This window comes from Maniola jurtina, chromosome 8 (genome assembly GCF_905333055.1).
Source record: "Maniola jurtina chromosome 8, ilManJurt1.1, whole genome shotgun sequence".
Lineage (NCBI taxonomy): Eukaryota > Metazoa > Arthropoda > Insecta > Lepidoptera > Nymphalidae > Maniola > Maniola jurtina.
Genome location: NC_060036.1, coordinates 8,252,118 through 8,273,085, shown reverse-complemented (window position 1 = coordinate 8,273,085; position 20,968 = coordinate 8,252,118). Strand labels below are relative to the sequence as shown.

The 20,968-nt window shown below is 35.9% G+C and overlaps 1 protein-coding gene across 4 annotated transcripts; it reads right to left on the bottom strand.

Annotated features, from left to right (window-relative positions):
* Positions 1 to 457: 457 nt before the first annotated feature.
* On the bottom strand, positions 458 to 20,247 carry LOC123867761 (probable E3 ubiquitin-protein ligase HERC4). Of its 4 annotated transcripts, XM_045909986.1 has the most exons (21): positions 19,939 to 20,247; positions 19,533 to 19,704; positions 16,439 to 16,675; positions 15,731 to 15,887; positions 15,235 to 15,343; positions 13,829 to 13,960; positions 12,982 to 13,164; positions 12,382 to 12,405; positions 11,954 to 12,025; positions 10,991 to 11,182; positions 10,282 to 10,461; positions 9,497 to 9,631; positions 6,209 to 6,370; positions 5,479 to 5,655; positions 4,685 to 4,951; positions 4,219 to 4,396; positions 3,846 to 4,024; positions 3,062 to 3,253; positions 2,368 to 2,510; positions 1,667 to 1,775; positions 458 to 864 (listed from the first exon to the last, which is right to left on the bottom strand). In XM_045909986.1, exons 1-21 carry the CDS (start codon positions 20,005 to 20,007, stop codon positions 712 to 714), a joined length of 3,222 nt encoding a protein of 1,073 aa, XP_045765942.1. In that variant the 5' UTR covers positions 20,008 to 20,247; the 3' UTR covers positions 458 to 711. The 4 variants fall into 4 exon arrangements, with proteins under 4 accessions (XP_045765942.1, XP_045765944.1, XP_045765943.1 ...); XM_045909988.1 differs by lacking the exon at positions 11,954 to 12,025; XM_045909987.1 differs by lacking the exon at positions 12,382 to 12,405.
* Between the last annotated feature and the right edge of the window lie 721 nt (positions 20,248 to 20,968).

Below are 20,968 nucleotides of genomic sequence, written 5' to 3'. Positions count from 1 at the left end.
AACTCTTTTCTAGGATAAAAAGTAGCATATGTCCGTCCCCGGAATGTAAGCTTTTTATTTTCTAGAATAAAAAGTACCATATGCCCGTCCCCGAAATTTAAGATAACTCTGTACCTTTCATCAAAATCGGTTAAACGGATAGGCCGTGAAATCTAGCAGATAGTATACAGACAGATACACTTTCGCATTTATAATATTACAGGGTGTAACCAGAACGCTAGCAAAAACGAAGACAGGTGATAGTAATGATGATTACTGATAAGATACCACAAAAAAAACCCAACACGGAAAAAACAAATAAAGAAATCCTGTATTTTTAAAATTTCACAAAGTATTGCAAATAAAACATCTGACTGACGCTAGAGGTCAACGAACGTTGTGTAAGTAGGCCACTCGGAGTCAATGTCGCGTAGGTGGGGCATTGACTCGAATTTTGCACGCTATACATTGCGGGTTTGAAATATACTAAATCAGTAAAACTACAAAATAAGGTAATTTATTTATTAAGGTTATTGGCATTGGATTGTTTATATTATTTTATTGTGTATGGATTGATTTGTTGTTAGGAAGAATAATAACGCTAAATTTTTGCTAACGTTCTGGTTACCTTTATATTAGTAGGACCTAGAAAATGTCAAAAATCGACTGTCGCAATGTGATAATCGCAACTTCCATGCTAGCCCCCTACAGCTGGAGGCCTAGTGTGAGAGTTCAAACAAGTGAGAAGCCCTGCGTCTGCTGCAGGGCTTGCAGCAGGTGGTACTTGAGGCGCTCCTTGGTCTTGTATCGCGGCAGGTCGAGCAGGTTGAAGCACGTGTGAGCCACGGGGAAGTACCGGTCGTCTGCTACTGGCTGGATTCTTATCTGTGGACAAATTAATACCAAATTTTAAAATACTGGTCAAGTGCCAGTCAAACTCGCGCACTGAGGGTTCCGTACTCGGGAATTTTTTCCGTCTTTTGCACGATAAATCAAAAACTACTACGGATAAAAATAAATAAAAATCTGCTTTAGAATGTACAGGTAGGTAAAGCCCTTTCATATGATACCCCACTTAGTATAGTTATCAAACTTTGAAAATAGAAACACATTTTAATTTTTTTTTTGTGATGTAACCACAAATTCACGGTTTTCGGATTTATTCCTTTACTTGTGCTATAAGACCTACCTACCTGCCAAACTTCATGATTCTAGGTCAACGAGAAGTATCCTATAGGTTTTCTTGACAGACTCAACAGACAGACGCATAGACAGACATACAGACAACAGTAATTCCATAAGGGTTCCTTTTTTCCTTTTGAGATAAAAGCCTAAAAAAAAAAACGGCTAAATGTGGGTCAACTCTGCGGGTTCTGTACCAAGGAGAGAAATGTATAAAAAATTACTTGGTAAAATTAATCTACCACCTCATAAGAAATTCCTTTTCATTTTGACAGCAAAACTTTGTCTGTAAAGGTGTATAGCTAGTTTCTTTGAAAACTGTGCTAAACTTTATCCACCGAGGTTGTGATTGGTTGGCCACTCAAAATAGTTAACGCCCCCTAAGTTTTTGTCTTTGTCATTTGTATGGGATTACGTAACAGAGAGAGCACTATATTAACTTCTCTGCGTGGATAGAGTACAAACATAACGCTTTTAATACTTGATGATGTCTTTCATGTCTTACTTTGATATCCCGCATTCCTTGGATAGGAACGCGATCACTGCCTGTGAGGAATAGTAAGAATTTTTTCTTGTCTTCAATCGGAATTTCATGGAACACTTCCCAAAACCATCTAGAAATATAAAAAGATAAATTGAATATTTGAATTACAGGAAGCTAAACATTACAATACAATATTAGACATAAATGAACTCTAAAAGTTTTTACGGCAGTCATTAATGAAGTCTACAATGGAAAAGTTTGTAATAGGGATATCTTGCTTGCAACCCAGGAAAGGTAGGAAGGCTAACTTTTGTCTTGTAAAATCAAAGAGATCCCAAGGGATTCTTGAAATCTACGTGGGCAAAGTCACGGACATCATAATAGGTAATTTGTACAGACATAACTTTCATCTTGGTAAGGGGTAAAACTGTCATAGATTGTTTTTTATTTTTTACTTATTAGTTCAAAACAAATTCTATGACATTTGGCGCCCGCTTATTATGCTGGAAAATCAAAGAGTCCCACGGCAATTTTAAAAAACAACGCGGACACAATCGCAGCCATTATCTAATCGAGAAATAAAGAGCTTAGGTTAAGATACGAGTACTTTAGTATCACAAGCACACATAGTCCCAAAACTTCTAACAAGATAAGAGGTTTTTCATAAAGTGCATGATAAGTTGCGATTAGCGGCAGAAACCACAAGAACGATACATAGGTACCTGATTTGCGGATCTGAAGCCACGTATCCATTTTTGTATTCGCAGTTACTTTCAAACAGATCCCAATCGTAATCTTCGTTTCCAATAACAACTGACATAAGCTCATGAGATCGGAATAATTTGATTATACGGCCACCGCATACCTAAAATTAAATAAATATAAAGTTCTAGACGGCCACGAGGGGTCTTTAAATGTTTTTTCTTAACGTAAACTATTGAGGTTTTTAAAATAGAAATGACAAGTATACTTTGGGTAACCGGAGTACCTCTAAACTAAGATCAGAACAAAGTTAATCACCCCCCTCCACACAGTCTTGGCTGTTCTATCCATACTATTTATAATTCATAAGTTTAACCCTAGTGTTTGTAAAGCGTGAAACCAGAAGCACATGACGGAGGTGATGAATGAAGCGAACCTACGAAGCCGAGTGGCGCGAACATCGAGGTGAACTGAATGAAGGGGCAGCGGAGCGAGTCTTCTGGCATAGAAAACAGGCAGTCAGTTAAAAGCTTATAACTTACGGTAGGATTTTTCTTTTTATTAAGTATATGTGTAAGTGCATATAAGACACTACTTGCATTAAGGAACAAACATATTTAGTTTTTATTGTGGCCGACCGTTTGTGGGTGTTTATAAGATACTTTTTTTTACTATATCAGTTATCACACTTTAATGATGATTGTAAAGTAATACCTTTTGAAAACCTTGGTTGAAAGCTTTGAATTGATTTTCTACGGATTTGTTGAGCAAAAACTCCACATACAAATTGACATACTCCCCCTTGTTTTCATGCGTCACAGGAATGTTTTCGCCGTTCTCTTTCAAGGGGTGCACTTGAATCTGATCAAAGACCTCTGTGTTTACGGCGAAACAAAGGCTAAACACCTGAAAATATAAGTATTTTGTAGTGTCCAAATAGCATTAATTTGCATTTGATAGAAAAAGTTATCATAAGCCGCTTCCCGCCAGTATAAAAATGTTCAGTTTAAGTATTTCCGTCGCTAATTCGAATCATCCTATGTAAATAAGATATTAATTCAAAGAACTAAAACCCAACAACTCCTCTTAAAAACTTCATCAAAGATGGACAGACTATAACTTGATATACTATCCACTATCCATACTAGGTACTCGTAATACAATGCGAATGTGTATCGGTCTATCGGTCTGCCAACTTTTCACGGTTCATACTTTTAACCGATTTGGCGAAATTTTGTACAGAAATAGCTCGCACCCCGGGAAAGGGCAGGGCTACTTTGGTCCAGGAAAATCAAAGAGTTCACACGGGATTTACCTAAATCCATGCGGACGAAGTCGCGGGCTTCATCTAGTAGATTATACATTTTTGGAAACCTCAGGATCTTTTGTTTAATATCGAAATCGATCCATTTATCTAATGGTTATTTATTTTCTTGTCATAATTTAGTTTTTCACAACATCATATTATAGTCATAATCATTGAATTAGCACAACTTACGTCTTCCACGTCCTCGTCAGGGTATTCCAATAAACTTTTGAGACTATTGGCTAAGGTCGGGTATAGATCGGATAAGTCGTCGAGCATTACACTCTCTCCAAGCAATTTCTTGTACAACACCAAAGGAAAAGGCACATAGATAATAATAGAATTGTATATAGCTAGACCATAGATGGCGCCTAAAACAAAAGAATTCCTTTTCTTTAGTAGTTTTCTTTGCTGTAGTAAATAATAATAATTTTATTCATAAGAATGCAGTAATTTAGGGAAAATTCTAATTATTTTTGAGGTCTCTCGGGTTTGAAATTTGTGTAGTCCATGCATACGAAGTGGCGGGCAGACGATAGTCAAAATACAGAAAATGGCATCTTACCTATCAAGTAGTACATGACATCGTCCTCAAATGGATTATTCGAAAACCATATCATATTGGTCTCTTCAGATTGTTTGAACATGCCATACACCGGATCGAATATTTCTTTAAGAAGTAACATGAAGAACTCCTTTTTTACTCCACCGGCGTCCTCGGCCTCCTCGCCGACAAATTCTACCTAAAACAAGTTATACTTTAATTCTAGCTTCTAGGCCTAGTGCCAACGTTCAGCGCACGTCCTTTAGAGGATAGTCATCACAAGCCACCAAAACCCGATCTCTCCCCAAAGAGATCCGAGTACCCCCCTGGAACTTAAGGAACCTGTCCCGTTGTCCATGAAGAGACGAGTCAAGATCTGTGTCGCAACGCGGTTTGGCGCCATTTGTATTTAATCTAGATCTAACAAGTAACAAATTCTTTATAATTCTAAGGGGCAAAAGGTCATATCTACAAACAACGAACTTACTCTCAGCGGCTTCTTCAGTTGCGACGTATCATGGTTACTGATCTGCAGCATCGTGTCTCTCACTAAGTGGTTTCTCGAGACTGTCAGGTTAAGGAACTGGTCCCGTTGGTATTCGTACGTGGGGTCCATGAAGAGACGAGTGAAGATCTGTGTCGCGGCGCGGTTGACGGCCATTTGCATCTGTAGTTGCTGGTCGATTTTTAATAGCAAGGACTTGCATTGCACGTCGAATAGGAACGCGTAGTTACATAGATGCGGCAGTGTGGACTGGTGAAAGAACATTGTAGTGTAAATATCGCATACAGCAAGCAGAATCAAGACTATCTAATCAAGACCTAGATCTCATCATTGCTTTTTAATAACCATGTTTATCAAGCGCAAGCCTTCCAATGATAAAAAAAGAATTTCTAAATAGTACAAAACAATGACATAAACTGAATGTTTCGGAACTTAAATAAATACAAAATTTGTGCTTTTTTGAATTTGTTTATTTTGGTAACCTAGTGGTAAAGACACACCAGGCATGTACCCTTAACTTTTCTTAGGCACATAGCGTTTTTAAAAATAAAATATCACCTGCTTTAACAGTGAGGGGAAATTGTGTTGTGAGGAAACCTGCATGCCTGAGAGTTCTGCATAATGTGAAAAGTCTGCCAATCCTCATCTGACCAGCAGCGTGGTAGTTGATGGACTATGATCTAACCATTCTCATTCTGAGAGGATACAAGTACTCAGCGAGGAGTTGATGATGATGATGATTACAATTTTATTATACTAGGAAAAATTACACTTACATCGTGATCCGAAAGCCAATTAATATAATCCGAGGCGATGTCAACATAGTTACATAATTCCTCTATATAAAAACATTCTGCGGGTATTTTAGGCTTCTTTGGATTTGTGAAGTTTATTTTGTTCAACGCCGTCAGGGCATTCAAAATTTGAATTATACTTCTGCTAAAGTATATTTTCTGTAACAAAATGGGTTAAAATTTATAGGGTTCCGGACCTCAAAAGGAAAATCCATAACCCACCAAAACATTTCATGTAAAGGTTGCCAAGACTCACAAGTTCATAATGATTTCACTGTTAAAAAGTTGTGAGATCTCTAGTAGAGCCAAGCCCCTAACTGACCTTAGATTTGTGCTGCCCATGGGACCTATCCCAAGTCCAGAGTATATAGCTCTTAAGTTGGATGTATCACATTTATAACAATAAATAACAAATAACTCTACTTACCAGCTCTGATTCTACAAACCTTACATCTTGGTTGAAAAAGTACGGCTTGACCGTTTAATGTTCGTGAAACTATTACATGACAAAACATATTATAAGGCCTTAAGGAATAGTTTGTGCGACCATCACTAATTTGTATTGTATTTCGTGATTATCACACAAGCTATTCTGGGCTTAAATGTTACACCTATTAGATAAAAATTCCACGAACATTAAACGGCCAAGCCGTACTTTTTGTTTATTTTTATGCATAATTATAATAGTTGTTGAAGGCTGGTGACACTTTACCTTGTTCGCGCGGACAGTGGGCTGCATGAGCTCGTACATGACGACGCTCTTGAAGATGTCGACCAGCATCTCGAAGTAGTCCGCGGACTGGGACTCCCACCACAGCTGCACGATGCGCTGCGGGTGCGCTGACAGGTTGTTGAAGGCCTCCGCGAACGGACCCTGTCGATTTCTCACGCTGTAAATTTGGTCACGCTAAATCGCGAGTGACTCACCAACCTCGCGAAATGCTAGATACAAAAGTTTCATACAAATGTTCACGTAAAACAAGGACGCGCGCGGTCTTTGCGGGAACACAAAACTGCGTTGCGGTACAGTGCGAATTCGCGTCACAAGAGGCAGATGCGATGCGAACTCACAGGCAAAAGTTTGCGATGTATGAAGTATGATAGCAGTCCACGGCGACCAAATCACCAGTGTGCGACCATAGTCTAAAGCCATAGCTTGGACTGGCAGACTTCACAAACTTTTTTGAGAACATCAAGGAAAATTCTTTAGCATGTAGGTTTCCTTGCGATGTTTTCCTTCACCGTTAAAGCTAGTGATATTCAATTGTTCACAACGCACATAAATTAGAAAAGATAGAGGCGCGCAGCCGGGATCGAATCACGGATCATCAAACCAAGAGGACGTCTAATAGCCGATTCACACCAATAGGGTATTTTACTCTTTTTTGAAAAGTGTCTCAATTTAATCTTAAGGTGATAATTTACCACTAGATTTTTTTTTTAAATTTTATTCAATCGATAAGTACCAAAAAAATGCATTTAAATTTTGCATTTTAAATTTTCGCGCGCAAGTTGACGATAACGGTAGCTATGCTACCTAGACGCCATGTTATGACGTCATCGGTATAGTAAACTCAGAGACGTGCTACCTAAACATGATTGTGCACTTCAGCTTTAATTCCCTGCAAAAATAAATTCTGTTGCATTAGCATAAAGTCCAATTTCTAATACAATTATGCTAAGCGGAAAAACGAGCCGAGCGAGAGGTCTATAAATTGGAGTGTGTCACTGTCTAATGGATTGCAAGCATAAAAAAATATTTTCTATGGTACGAATTATGATGTAGCTCACAAAGTTCTTATTCATTGTTTATTTAATTTCAAACAACAAGATTACTTTCTTTTGTTTTCGCAGTAATTTTCATACTGTTATCTTTATTTTATAATGTCATTAAAATATCATTTAGTTTAAAAAGTATTATAAATATTTTTTTAAATTAATAGGATGACAACACTGAGTGTCAAGCAAAACAATATGGCGAACATTCTGTACTATACTATACAGAAGTAGTAAGGTAACCATAATTTGATTGTTTAATGGAAGTGTTTTTTTCTGTTTATCGATAGATTTCTCAAAAATGAAGACTTAAGGCAAAAATGGATCGCTGTTGTTCCAGGAAATATCACCAAATATTCGGCAGTTTGCGGAATGCATTTTAAAGCGGAAGATTTTGCTACGGCTTCGTGTGCACTGAATTTTTTTTAAAAAGAAACGCTGTACCATCAATTTTCCCAAAAGTATGCCTTGCTTACGAACTTCCTAAAACTGTTTAGGACCTAAACACATGCACCAGATTATACAAAATAATTTTACTTACCTATATTATAGGTACCCATACTTAACATGACTGGTACTTTTTCGCAGAACAAAAAAAAATTGAATTTCTCTACTTTTATAACTACAGCGCGGCAGACTATGGCCTAAACCTTTATCATTCTGAGAAGAGACCCGTGCTCAGTAGTGAGCGGCGATGGGTTATCATGATGATTCATCCTCTCCTATTCTCATATAATCCGTCAAATGTCTTACATTATCAAATCGTGTTGTCACCCTAATACAAAGGGACACACTCCAATTTAGCGCTATCTCAATAGGCTCGTTTTTGGTGTCTCAGTGCACAATCTTGTTTAGGTAGCATGTCTCTGAGTAAACTAAACTCACAGAGTAGGCAGGAACTAGAGATCACAAAGTGGCACAGAGTAGCTTTGTGTGTAAACTAGATAGTAAGCTCACAAAGTATTTAAAGTACCTCCTAGAGATGACAGATTGACACTAATTTTGTCTCTATACTAGATTGTAGTCTGTGATAATAATAATTCTAAAGTAAACAACAAGCTAACTCGGTGATAAATTATTAAATTATTACAATTTAAAATGAGTTATTATCCATATCTTTGGTGTGTCGTTCCTGAATGTAAGAATACAAGTATAAAAACACCAAAAAAGTTGTAGATTAAAGTGCCAACCGATGTAACTATGAGAAATACTTGGTTTAAACTTGCAAAAAGGGATCCATCGCAATTGTTGCAAAAATCTCGACTGTACTTCTGCGAAGATCACTTCGATGTAAGTTCTGTTCATTATTTATAATATCTATCACAATTAGAGTTATTTACTGTACTTGTTGTCATAGAAAGTGTACTTTTGTTCCCATTTTGAGATTACGTATTGTAAGAATATAGTAAGTAGTAACTAATTTTTGTTTTCTGTTTTATCTAGTTGGAACACGATATGGAAAACTATATGCAGTATGTTCCATTTTACACATACAGTATAGAAAATTGTCTATGGTTCCCTTGTATCCCATACATTAGGCTAAAAATATCGTTCCATAACACGCTTGTTGATGAAAAATAAATGACTAATGTAAAGAAAAAAAACCATGTGCCTCAGACAAAGATGAAAAGTATTTTTAGTTTGGGGAGCCCAAACTATTAATCCATGCATCAGTAATCCCAAATTCGTGCAGTTACTGTGTAATTCGTAAAGTACTGTGGTCATGCAATTAGAAAGGGAAGGATTCACTGACATGATGACGTAGTAATATGGCGGGTACATAGGCGGCTAGCGGTTCGCATAATTGCTGCACAGATAAAACTAAGTGAAAATTTCGAATTAAAATATAAAATTTATTTTATAATTTTGTGAACTGATACACTTCCTGTTTTCTTATTGCCTAAACTATCGTAAATAAATATTTTTAGATCATTTCTCACTAGGTGTAAAATACCCTATTGCGTATGCAGCACGTACACCTGACACGTGCGTAGTGATGCGCGTGAACACATAGACGTAACTGTACGCATTACGTCTACGTAAACGTTCACACTACGCAAGCGGTATGACATGTTTCATACAGTTCCATACATTACAACGCAATGGTATGCGCTACATCTACGCTTACACAACGCTTACGCAGCCTGTGTAAACGAGCTCTTAACCACTAGGCCATCACCGCTATGGCCATGTACCACACACCAGACGAATATTTTAAACGCACCTGTAACTCGGGATGGCGCCGGGGATTTCTCATCTCGTGGTACAGAGGCAGTATTAGAAACAACCGAAGCGCCTCAGCATCGGGCGGCGACACCTTCACTTTCTTTATCACTTGCTCCGTTAAATGGCTAAATATCTGTTCGTAATACCAATACAGACAAATGAGAAAACTTCACTACCCATATTTTAAATGCGAAAGTGTGTTGAGTTGTTGTAAGTCTTGTTATTGCTTGGTCCTTCAATCACGTCGCAATAGAGCAACAGATCGATGCATAGTTGAAGACCTCGAGAGTAACATAGGCTTCAATTTATCCCGGAAAATCAAAGAGTTCTCACGGGATTTTCAAAAACCTGAATCCACGCGGACGCATTCGCGGGCAACAGCTAGTAATCCATACCAATACTAGGTATAAATAATAAATATATGCGGAAGTGTGTTTATGTCTGTCTGTTATCCTTCTATGGTCCATCCACTAACCGGTTTTATCAAAATTTGGTACAGAGATGGCATCGCGGAAACGAACATAGGCTAATTTTTTGTTCCGGAAAATCAAAGAGTTCTCGCGAGATTTTTAAAGGCCCTTCCGTTTTGACGAAAGTACAGAAACAGATACAGCTTGCAACCCTGACCGGTCATAGCCTACTTTTTATGCCGGAAAATCAAAGTTTTCACGGAATTTTTACTTGTTATAGACCTTACTTATCTTTATCTTTTCAAAACTCAATTTAAGTAAGTGGGATTGATTTCCCAAAGTCAACATGTTTATTTACTCTAAAAAAACTTACTAGTTCCTGTATAGTAGAGTTCTCTAATCGACTAATGAGTGTAAAGGCCTCCTCCGCCTTAGCCAAGTCTACGCCGGGCACTCTAGTGTTGCAGCCGAAGTGCGCGTTATGCCCGAGCAGGAAGGAACCGTTGACGCAAGCGAGCGATCCGAACACTATCTCCAAATAAGCCAGCAGTTCCTAGAAAAACAATATGTTGTAGGAAAAGGCCGTACGGTGTCATGGAATAAGCGACAGAAGCGCAGTTTATAGTCAATGAGGTGCGTGGCAACGCCGCGTCTGTTCATTTCATTTTTTGCGATAGGTTTCCAACGAACCACATCCAATCGTGTAGTGTAACAGTGTGACTTGTTGAGAATCCATCGAATCCCCGCTTATACCCACGTTTAAGTCGTGGGTATAAGCTAGTTATAAAGATGAGACTGCCAGTCAGTTAGTCCGCATAAGTTTATGTATACGCGAGTATGTGTAAACTATGCTAGCTCTGGCATGCTAATGATGCTGTGGCGTTCTGCAGTCCTACTCAGAATATTCTCAAGTTACAAAAGACTATCACGAAAGTTAAAAAGTATGAGCTAAATGTGTACTTTTAATCGTCGACTTAATTCCAGCTGTACCTTAATTCCAACTGTGCCCTGGGCTTTCAAATTCGTAACAAGATCCTTAAAAAGGTTCAAGAAATAATCCAAAAATCAAATTACATTCGGACCTGGTTGACAACATCGTGGTCCTTAAAAAATTGGCAAGCCCCAAGCTTAGCCAAACTGAGTGTGAGTATTTGTTTCTTGTTGTCTGGTAATCGGAGATCCGTCGATATGGATTTGTCGCTATTGATGACTAGGAAGCTGTGGTCACCACCCGCGAACACTCTGATAGGGCCGTTGAAGATATCGGGAGGGAACTGGAAAACATTCATTGCGATTTCTTAGTATGCAATTTAAAGTTAAATCAATTAGTGTATTTTTGGCTTTAGATAGGTACATTACGCCAGAGTCAAAAATAATCTTTTCTGAAACATTAAATAGTTAGTGAATTGAACCTTATATCCATTACGTACTTTATAAAATTGTTTGTCAAAAAAAAATTATGTGTCAATGGGGTATTACACTATCAATACCGTAACTCGATTCTTGGATCGCTAGCAAAAACAAATTTTTGTGATAGTATAAAATTATAATTTTGAAAGATTAGTTTCCAAAAATTTAGTGAATGAACATCGGTGTTTTAGTATATATAAGATATCTAATATTTATGTATGTTAGATACCTGGCTGAACAAAAATCCTAACATATATTTTAGTTACTTCATGCAACAGTTTCTAAAAGAACGATTTTTAATACGAAAGTACTTACTCAACAAATCATTTAACAAATATCTCTAAACTTACCTAGACCATGCAACAGTTAATTTTTTTGTGTAAAACTGAAGAGAGTATTAAGAAATGTTAAGAAATCTACAAAGAAATTATGATATTAATGAAATATTTCTATAACTACTGGTACACAAATAAACTAGGTTATGGTTGTCAAATAATATTGTAAATATAATAAAATAATATATTTAAACTTTATTACTTTTAATATGTTTAAATATTAATTAATATTTATTTTATATAAAAATAATATTTAAACTTTAAACATATAAACAAAATGTTAATAAGAGATAACTCAACATTAAGTTTTGAGGGACCAGCGCCAGGCTTACGCAATGTCGCAGTACTCTCCAGCTTGGATTTCTTCTTTGGCTAAGAAGAATAGTCCAATGTTAGTATACTGACAAAAAATGGTATAAAAATTTAGAACATTCAACAATGCCATGAAAGTCAAAATCAAAAAATATCATTTGAAAAGATTTTTTTTTGAAGAAGAAGAGGAAGTTATCAATTTTGTGCAAATTAAAATAAGTAGATAGTTAAATTAAAATTATTAGCAATATTAGCATATTTAAAATTGGGTGTAAGGATACTAAAAGATGATGATGCATAGTAATAAATGCAACTTAACATTAACAGTAATGCTGATGAAATTATAAGTAAATAAAACACGCACACTAACTACCTACTAGAATACAAAACAAACAATACATTTTTTCAATATTCACCTTATCCTGCCAATAGTCGTCGGTCTGTATAAAAGGAGGTAAGGACTTTTAAAAAGTGTGTATTACTGGTCTATAATACTATTGACACGCAATGGAAGACAGATTAAGTTGCACTTTAGCGTTGCGTTTACACCGGACTAAGGATTACTAATGGGGTTAACTAGTGATAGTAGATCCGATTGAGATGCATTAGCAAACGCAATCAAATGCCATAAGCGAAATGAACTGTCAAATGGTTACCCTTATCACCAAAGGTAAAAGATTGATCGTCAAAACGTTTGTATCTTATAGTTTGCTCGGTGTGCACAACAGTATCAGAGTGAACTATGATAGTACGCTGGAAATATACGACAATGCAACCATGGGTGTTCACGTTGGATGCACTGGCGAGCGAGATCTTTTTTGTGTATACATCTAGCATGTAAGTGAAACCCCACACATATAAGCGAGAGCGCAGCTGTCAATTGTTTTATATATCAGGCGTGGACAGTAAACGCAAGCGCAGTGATCGAGAATATTTTTGTTTTAGTATAGAAAAAATGGCTTTAAAATCGCATTGTGCAACGAGAGTACTCGACGTAGGTAAGGGCGGGCACTCACGGGTGAGTCGTCGGCGGGCGTGAAGGGCACAGGCGTGGGAACGAGCGCGACGGCCAGGTGCGGGCAGCCGAGCTGGCCGCGCGCGCCGTAGCCGCACGCCAGCACGCGCTCGCCCACGCGGCACAGCATGTGGCGCCGCCCGCACGCCACCTGCGTCACCGTGCTGCCCATCAGCTCCAACACCTGCCCATCAGCGTAACACATGGGTGTAAACACATATACTTAAATGTGGTTTAAACAAACGTTAAAAACATTTAGGCCATACAAACGCACGTGTTTAAACTTTGTTTAAGTTTTAATATGATTTAAACTCACCTTGAACACGTCCGTATGTGTGGGATAAACGGGCTTAAGTTTGTTTAAACCGCGCTTAAATTTTTAGTGCCAAGCCAGTAATTATTTGAAGTACAATTTCGGACTATTGTTTTGACAACGGTGACGATTATAGCATAATCGAATCATCGCGAAATCTTTGGCTTCTTAGGATAACTGTAGAGTGTCATGCCATATCCCAGCAAAGTTCCAATGTCCACCTCACAGCTCCATCGTCTGATCAGAGACGCGCTAAAAGCTTTTAAAAATGCTATTACGAGGCGAGAAAAGAGTTTAATCTGGCGTTTTACTAAAACTCAGCTATTTTCTACAAAAGAATAAAACGCAGTCCAGACTCTCTCTATACTCTATCCATGGAAAAAAGCTAACATGGCGCTCTCTCTGTTAGGTAATCCCATACAAATGACGGAGCCAAAACACTCAGTGGGTGCTAAACATTTTGAATCACCAACTTCTTTCCGTGGAAAGAGTATAAGTGCCTGAACCCTTTCACCAAGTTAGTAGATATACTTACCTTCCTAGGGACTAGTTCGTCTTTAGTGTTCCCGTGCCCAGTTTGTCCGTACTCCCCGGCGCCACATGTAAACACTCCACCGTCAAGCGTAAGGAAGGCTGTGAAATCTTCGCCACAGGATATATGGCAGACCTTTAATTAAAATAATTAATTTATAGCAATTAGCAGTTTATGAAACTTTTGTTTTATAAGGGCTAATAAAATATGAGTGCGAGTTTAATAATAAAGCCGCAGGCGAGATTTTTAATATTGTTTTAATACCTAGTTATGTGCAGTATATATAAACTCATACCTTAAAATCTAAATTTTAAAATCATGATACCTAATATTATCACAGATTGTCTTAAGTTTTTCAGTATCTATTGCAGGTCAAAATTAATAGCTTTTCTCAATATAATATATCTTGTGAAGTCAAATTCTTCGCATTATTGACCAACAAAAAATAATAAACACAGTAAATAATTTGAACCAATTTTGATAAAATTGGTTAAGGGGATGGGCTGTGAATAGATAACAGAGAAAGACACGCTTTCACATTTGAAATGGAATTAAAAAGCATTTTATGTAGGACAACTTGTGCCACTTATGCTACGTCAGAATTCTCCGGTTCGGAAAGAAGATCTAAAGAGAAGAGCTGGTAAAAAAATCTTGTTTAGTCTCAGGCAGCACATAATATTAATATGGATTTAGCCACGAAGTTGCCTCAAAATTTGCTCAAAAATAGATAACTATCATTTTTAACCCCCGACCCAAAAAGAGGGGTGTTATAAGTTTGACGTGTGTATCTGTGTGTCTGTGTATCTGTGTATCTGTGTATCTGTGTATCTGTCTGTGGCATCGTAGCGCCTAAACGATTGAACCGATTTTAATTTAGGTTTTTTTGTTTGAAAGGTGGCTTGATCGAGAGTGTTTTTAGCTATAATCTAAAAAAATTGGTTCAGCCGTTTAAGAGTTATCAGCTCTTTTCTAGTTTTCTTGTAGAAAAGAAGGTTGGATAACCGTTAGGTTCATAATATTATGTCAATAGACAAATGTCAAGCTGTCAAGATGGACGTTGCCTAAATACATAATTATTTATTTGAAAATGATGTTTTAGAAAACTCAAATACTTTGGATCGTCGGGGGTGTTATAAATTTTTAATTTACACTTGTACGGTATTTGATTGTTGACAGGCATAAATAATGAAAAGATGAATCAACATCTGACAGATTTAGTTCTATAATAACAAAAAATAAAATAATCCGCAAAATTGTATGGAGAAGCCAGAGGCAAGTGTAACAATAATGAAAATGTGTGAACACTGAGTTAGAGAATAAGAAGCTATCTCAATGCAAATTGAATGGTAAGATAGATTTTTGGGTATTGTAAACCAACAATAAATGGATAATGTTATTCCCAGTATTACCTTGACATTCCTGAGAGTTTTTAAGTGTGTTGGGTAGCATCTATTTTCTCTATCTTGCAATCCTAACTGTCCATGGCTATTTTTCCCCCAGCCAAATACAGCACCCGACCTGGTCACAATTTTAAATATAAAAATACTTATGTTCAAAATTAAAAAAAAAAAAAGATTTTTTGATTATGGAACAAAATCTAGTACTTATTTAATTTATTAAAAAGAATATACTTAAATATTTTTTATTAATTAAATAATCCCCTTGATGATGCCCGCGAATTTGTAAGCGTGGATTTAGTTTTCTAAAAATTAACCGAGATAATAGCCTATACACGCAATGCATTTTATCCCGTGACTCAAGCTATCTCTGAAATAAATTTCGTTAAAATCTGTAACACCGAAAGGTTGTTAAGTATCAGACAGACAGGCACACTTTTGCGTTTATGATATTATATAAAAACATATATATTTGATTTCGTAAGCCATCGTAATTCGTAATACTTGCTTGGATAAAACAAAAGTGTGGTTACCACCACATGCTATCAATGCTATAGGTATGCCGAGCAGCGATGTAATCTGCTGCGGTGTGGTTTCCTTGTTTGATTTGGTTCCCAGACCACATTGCCCATATGTGTTTGCACCCCATGCATAGAGATCACCATCTAAAAAAATAATTTTATTACATTATTTTACCTAAACTTTTTTCTTTAAAATTTAACTCAATGGAGTAAGTCCAAAGTTATTATTTAAACATAGTATTATTTTATGCACATTTTGAATCCCATTCAAAATTTTTTAAATTGTAACAATAATTATGATTTGTAATAGACTAAACAGAACTATTACAGGAAATTGATGGTATACTAAAATATGGTCCAATGTAGCATTTTTAATGAGTAAAGAGATATTTTAAGATTTTATAGTACTAGATAGGGACCTTTCGTTTTTTTATACAATAAAAACTTGAAAGACGCCCAGGTAAAAAACCTACAAAAAGTTAAAGGAGGTACAAGATTTAATTACTTATTGTGTGTTCAATTTCAAATCTTGTACATCATTTAGATGTAGTATATGGAGGAAAAGTGCTAAACTTACTTTGTCCAAAATAAATTGATTACTAACTTCTGAATTCTGATTTTTAAAATATGAGAATGCAGATAGGTAAAGTTTAATTGACAAAAAAGTCTATTGTATTGTATTAAAGTGTACTCACTATTTGATAAAGCTATAGAATGATAAGAACCGCAGTCTACTTGAATAACGTTTTTAGTAGCAAGGAACTTTATTATTTTTGGTTTGTCCTGAGCGTGAGTCCCCAAGTTGCTTCCAAGCTGCCCCATGCTGTCGGAGCCCCAACTGAAGGGCTGTCCCCATTCGTCCAAGGCCATGGAATGCTGCAGGCCACAAGCTACTGCTGTTAGAGTGCAGCCTTTGAATGTTTCTACTAAAGCTAAAACAGATTGCACAATAGTACTGATTCAGTTGTATACAAAGTACCATCATTTCACAATGTTCTAAGAGAGTGGCACTTCTTGAGACATTATATTATTTTTAACTATATGATGCCAGCAACTTCATCTATGTGGATATTGTAGGTTTTTCAAGAATCCCTCAGGAACTCTTTTCCAGGACAAAAAGTAGCTGACTTGTTAATGCAGAGTATAAGTTACTTTCTTTCCAAATTTCAGCCAAATCTCTCCAGTCATCATGATGTGAAGGAGTAACAAATGTCCAAACTTTCACATTTATATTATAATATTAATAAATCACACCTGCAACTTGGTCTGGATGGTTTTAACTTTGTAAAAATACCCAGTGAGAACCCTTTGATTTTCCAGGACAAAAAGAAGGCTATGTTAGTCCCTGGGATGCAAAATATACCAAATATCATAAAATTGGTTTGAAGGACTGGCATTGAAAACTAGCAGACAGGCAGAGACAGTTTCACATTTATACAGGGTGGTCAAAAAGTCGTGGATCAAACACAATAGGGAGATAGAGGAGGTCATTTTCAGCAAAAAAGTTTTCTACAGCATGGCCATATTTAAATTGCCCTAAGAGTTATGAATATTTTTGGGTTTTTTAACAAAATACCAGATTCTCTTACAATAAGACTAATTAAAAAAAAATGAGATAAAAAACAATAAAACAAACGATGTTGTGTCATTACTAGATAATGTATCAGCACTACAAACCTTCTACTGAGGCTCTGGCTATCAAATTACAAGAGCAATTAATTTTTTCCAAAACTTTTAAAGCGTTACCAAAAATTTAGTGTCACTTTAAAAGCGCACTGTGAAAAAAAAAATGTACTACGGAAAAGTGACCCTGTATCAGAAAAACTTGCTGATTTAATGCCTATTTAAATGAGGTATAACACATTACTCTTTGTTTCGCAATTCTGGTATTATAATCGTTTTTTCATATCAAGGTGCAAATTTCAGTAGATTAGTTTAATTCAAAATAATTTTGAAGATTATCATGCTGCTAGTTAACACGTTAAACGCCATGGGGGTCACCGGTGACCTCACCCTTCCTCTATCATAGCGCCATGGGGGTCACCGGTGACCTCAACGTATAATCATATTCAAACTACTTTTTCTCGCCGCCGGCCATACTGACTGTTACTTTATTCGTACTCCGTGACCGGCACGGCGCTGTAGAACTATACTGCGCAGTGGGACAAACATACCTTGTAAGGAATTGAAAAAATGAAAGATAGCGAAAAAAGTAACCAAAATAAAAATTCAGGATATATAATTCAAATTAGTCTTTATTATTTAAACGAAAATTAGCAGTCTTTATTTTTTAATGAAATACAAACATAAAAATCAGTTTTACTGAAAAATAAAATAAAGTGTAGCGGGTGGCCGGCGGGGTGGCCGGCGCGGCGCCGGGTACCGGAAAATATATTTTCTGTATTTGTGCGCCATGGGGTGCACCGGTGACCTCAGCTATGTATTTGACTGTAACTATGTAACCCATGTACAGAATTGAATAAAACTTATTTTCTATACGTATCGTAACATAATAAACAAATTACGACCATATCGTATTTTTACGATTTTAATTTTTTTCTATCGGCGTTTAACGTGTTAAACTGCTAGTTTTTTATACGTTGGAATGTTAGAAACATCACTGTGCTTGTCACACTTAAAATTTGTGAAAAGAACAGAAACTCTTCACTACCACCACGTGCCAGAACTACCCAGAACGACCGTCTTGCAAGTAGTTCATCTTTTCTAGGAAACTATGCCTCTCGTTCACACTAATCATCCTTTCTATTTGCATTGTTGGAATAAGGAAGGATGTGAAAGAGAGGCATAGTTTTTTTATCCTTTTGTTTTTTAGAAAAGAGGGCGTTCTGGGTAGTTCTGGCACGTGGTGGTAGTGAAGAGTTTCTGTTCTTTTCACAAATTTTAAGTGTGACAAGCACAGTGATGTTTCTAACATTCCAACGTACAAAAAACTAGCAGTTTAACTAGCAGCATGATAATCTTCAAAATTATTTTGAATTAAACTAATCTACTGAAATTTGCACCTTGATATGAAAAAACGATTATAATACCAGAATTACGAAACAAAGAGTAATGTGTTATACTTCATTTAAATAGGCATTAAATCAGCAAGTTTTTCTGATACAGGGTCACTTTTCCGTAGTACATTTTTTTTTTCACAGTGCGCTTTTAAAGTGACACTTAATTTTTAGTAACGCTTTAAAAGTTTTGGAAAAAAATTAATAGCTCTTGTAATTTGATAGCCAGAGCCTCAATAGAAGGTTTGTAGTGCAAATACATTATCTAGTAATGACACAACATCGTTTGTTTTATTGTTTTTTATCTCATTTTTTTTTTAATTAGTCTAATTGTAAGAGAATCTGGTATTTTGTTAAAAAACCCAAAAATATTCATAACTCTTAGGGCAATTTAAATATGGCCATGCTGTAGAAAACTTTTTTGCTGGAAATGATCTCCTCTATCTCCTTATTTCGTTTAATCCACGACTTTTTGACCACCCTGTATATTATATGTATGGATTATGTATACTTGAAGGAATTTCTGAATTCATAACAAAATTGAAACCTGCACCTCTCTGGCTTTCTCAGCCTGAGTGTCAATCTTTAGACCACAGAACTACAGTTATTTTTTTATTCATCTCAAACTTCAAATTATTAGGTATTTATTTCAAAATGTACTTTTATATGAACTAAATATTTAACTGGAGTCAACAAAGAATACATTTCACATACACATATCATTTTAGTCTGTCAGTAACTTAATGGCAAACAAAATTTTAAGTTTTCTTACCTGGAAATTTGCCTCCAATTGAATCTGTATACCTTCCAAGTTGCCCTACCTCATTGCTTCCACATGAGTAAAGGTGGCCCATGTTTGTCAAATATAGGGTATGGAACTCTCCAGCCTCTACACACTGAATGTGACTGCTCTCTCGCCATTTTGATAAAGTGGGTTTTATTACCTGATGATGAAGATATTTAAGATCGTTTACAACTAGCAAAAGGGAAATTTAGACAGGTTTTAAAAGATTTAGCTCAATTGAAGGAGGTTTGTACTCCCTCAATCAATAGGCTTTCAGAAATCGTGTCATAAAACATTATATTTTATAGAAAATAAGGTTCTATCTCAATACAAAAAACAAGATTTTATAAAATATTGTTTTTGTAGGAATAACACAATAAGTTATATTACTTACTAAATCGAGGGAGTCAGAACTAGTTTCAATACAAAGTTCATGATGAGTTGCATTTCCCCAACAAAACATTTTGCTATTCTTTGCTAATTTATGGATTTTATTGTTATTCTACCTGTATTTATAACCTCTAAGCTAGTATACCCTGATAAGTTTTTAACAAAACACAAAAAACTATGGTTACAGTTATTGAGCAAGCTCCATTTAGCTATTGAATTTTACGGCATTTTTGCCAATTTTATTCTATTTGAGTAAATCGAGAAAAAATTTCATTTTTAACTTTACTAATTGTCAAAAATTACCTAAAGTATAAAAAAAAATAGTATCACGTAGTGTTGCCTATGGATAGTCCATTGACGTATTAGAGACTATTATATATCTATTAATATATCAAGGAACATACTACCTACTCTCTAACGAGAGTACTGGTAATAGTTAAATAAATAAGATACTCTAATATCAATTGTATATCGATAGGGCAAAACCAATAGTATAATAACCATATAATAACTACAATCTATCGATAGTATAGATAGCTCTTTACAAGCAATACTATTGATAAAGGTAATACTAGGTATCGATACAATCGATAGTTCTACATTCAATACTGAATGATAGCTGATACTATTGCTTTGCCTATAACTAAAAATAACAATCGATAGTATCGATAGTTTTAATATCCATAGTCGCCTTCGATTTAATAGATGCTATAAATGAACATTTGTATACGTGTAGTAGATTTACTGACTTTAGTATTCTGTGGCATGGACTATGTTCTGTACTAAGGTTTATGGTTCCTTGGTCTGTTGGTGAAAATCCTGAAAATCAAAGTGAAAATTATGGTCTATGGTTGAGACGGGACGTTGAACGCCATATTTGTTATTGTGCTCTCAAATAATTTATTTAGACCACTTGATTTCTGACTAGGAAGTGCAATAATTTTCTGAGTTTGTGATGTATTTTATTTCTATACATACTTTCAATAAGATTTCCACCCAGTCACTAAAAATCTTTTGTGTATAGGACAGGTAGC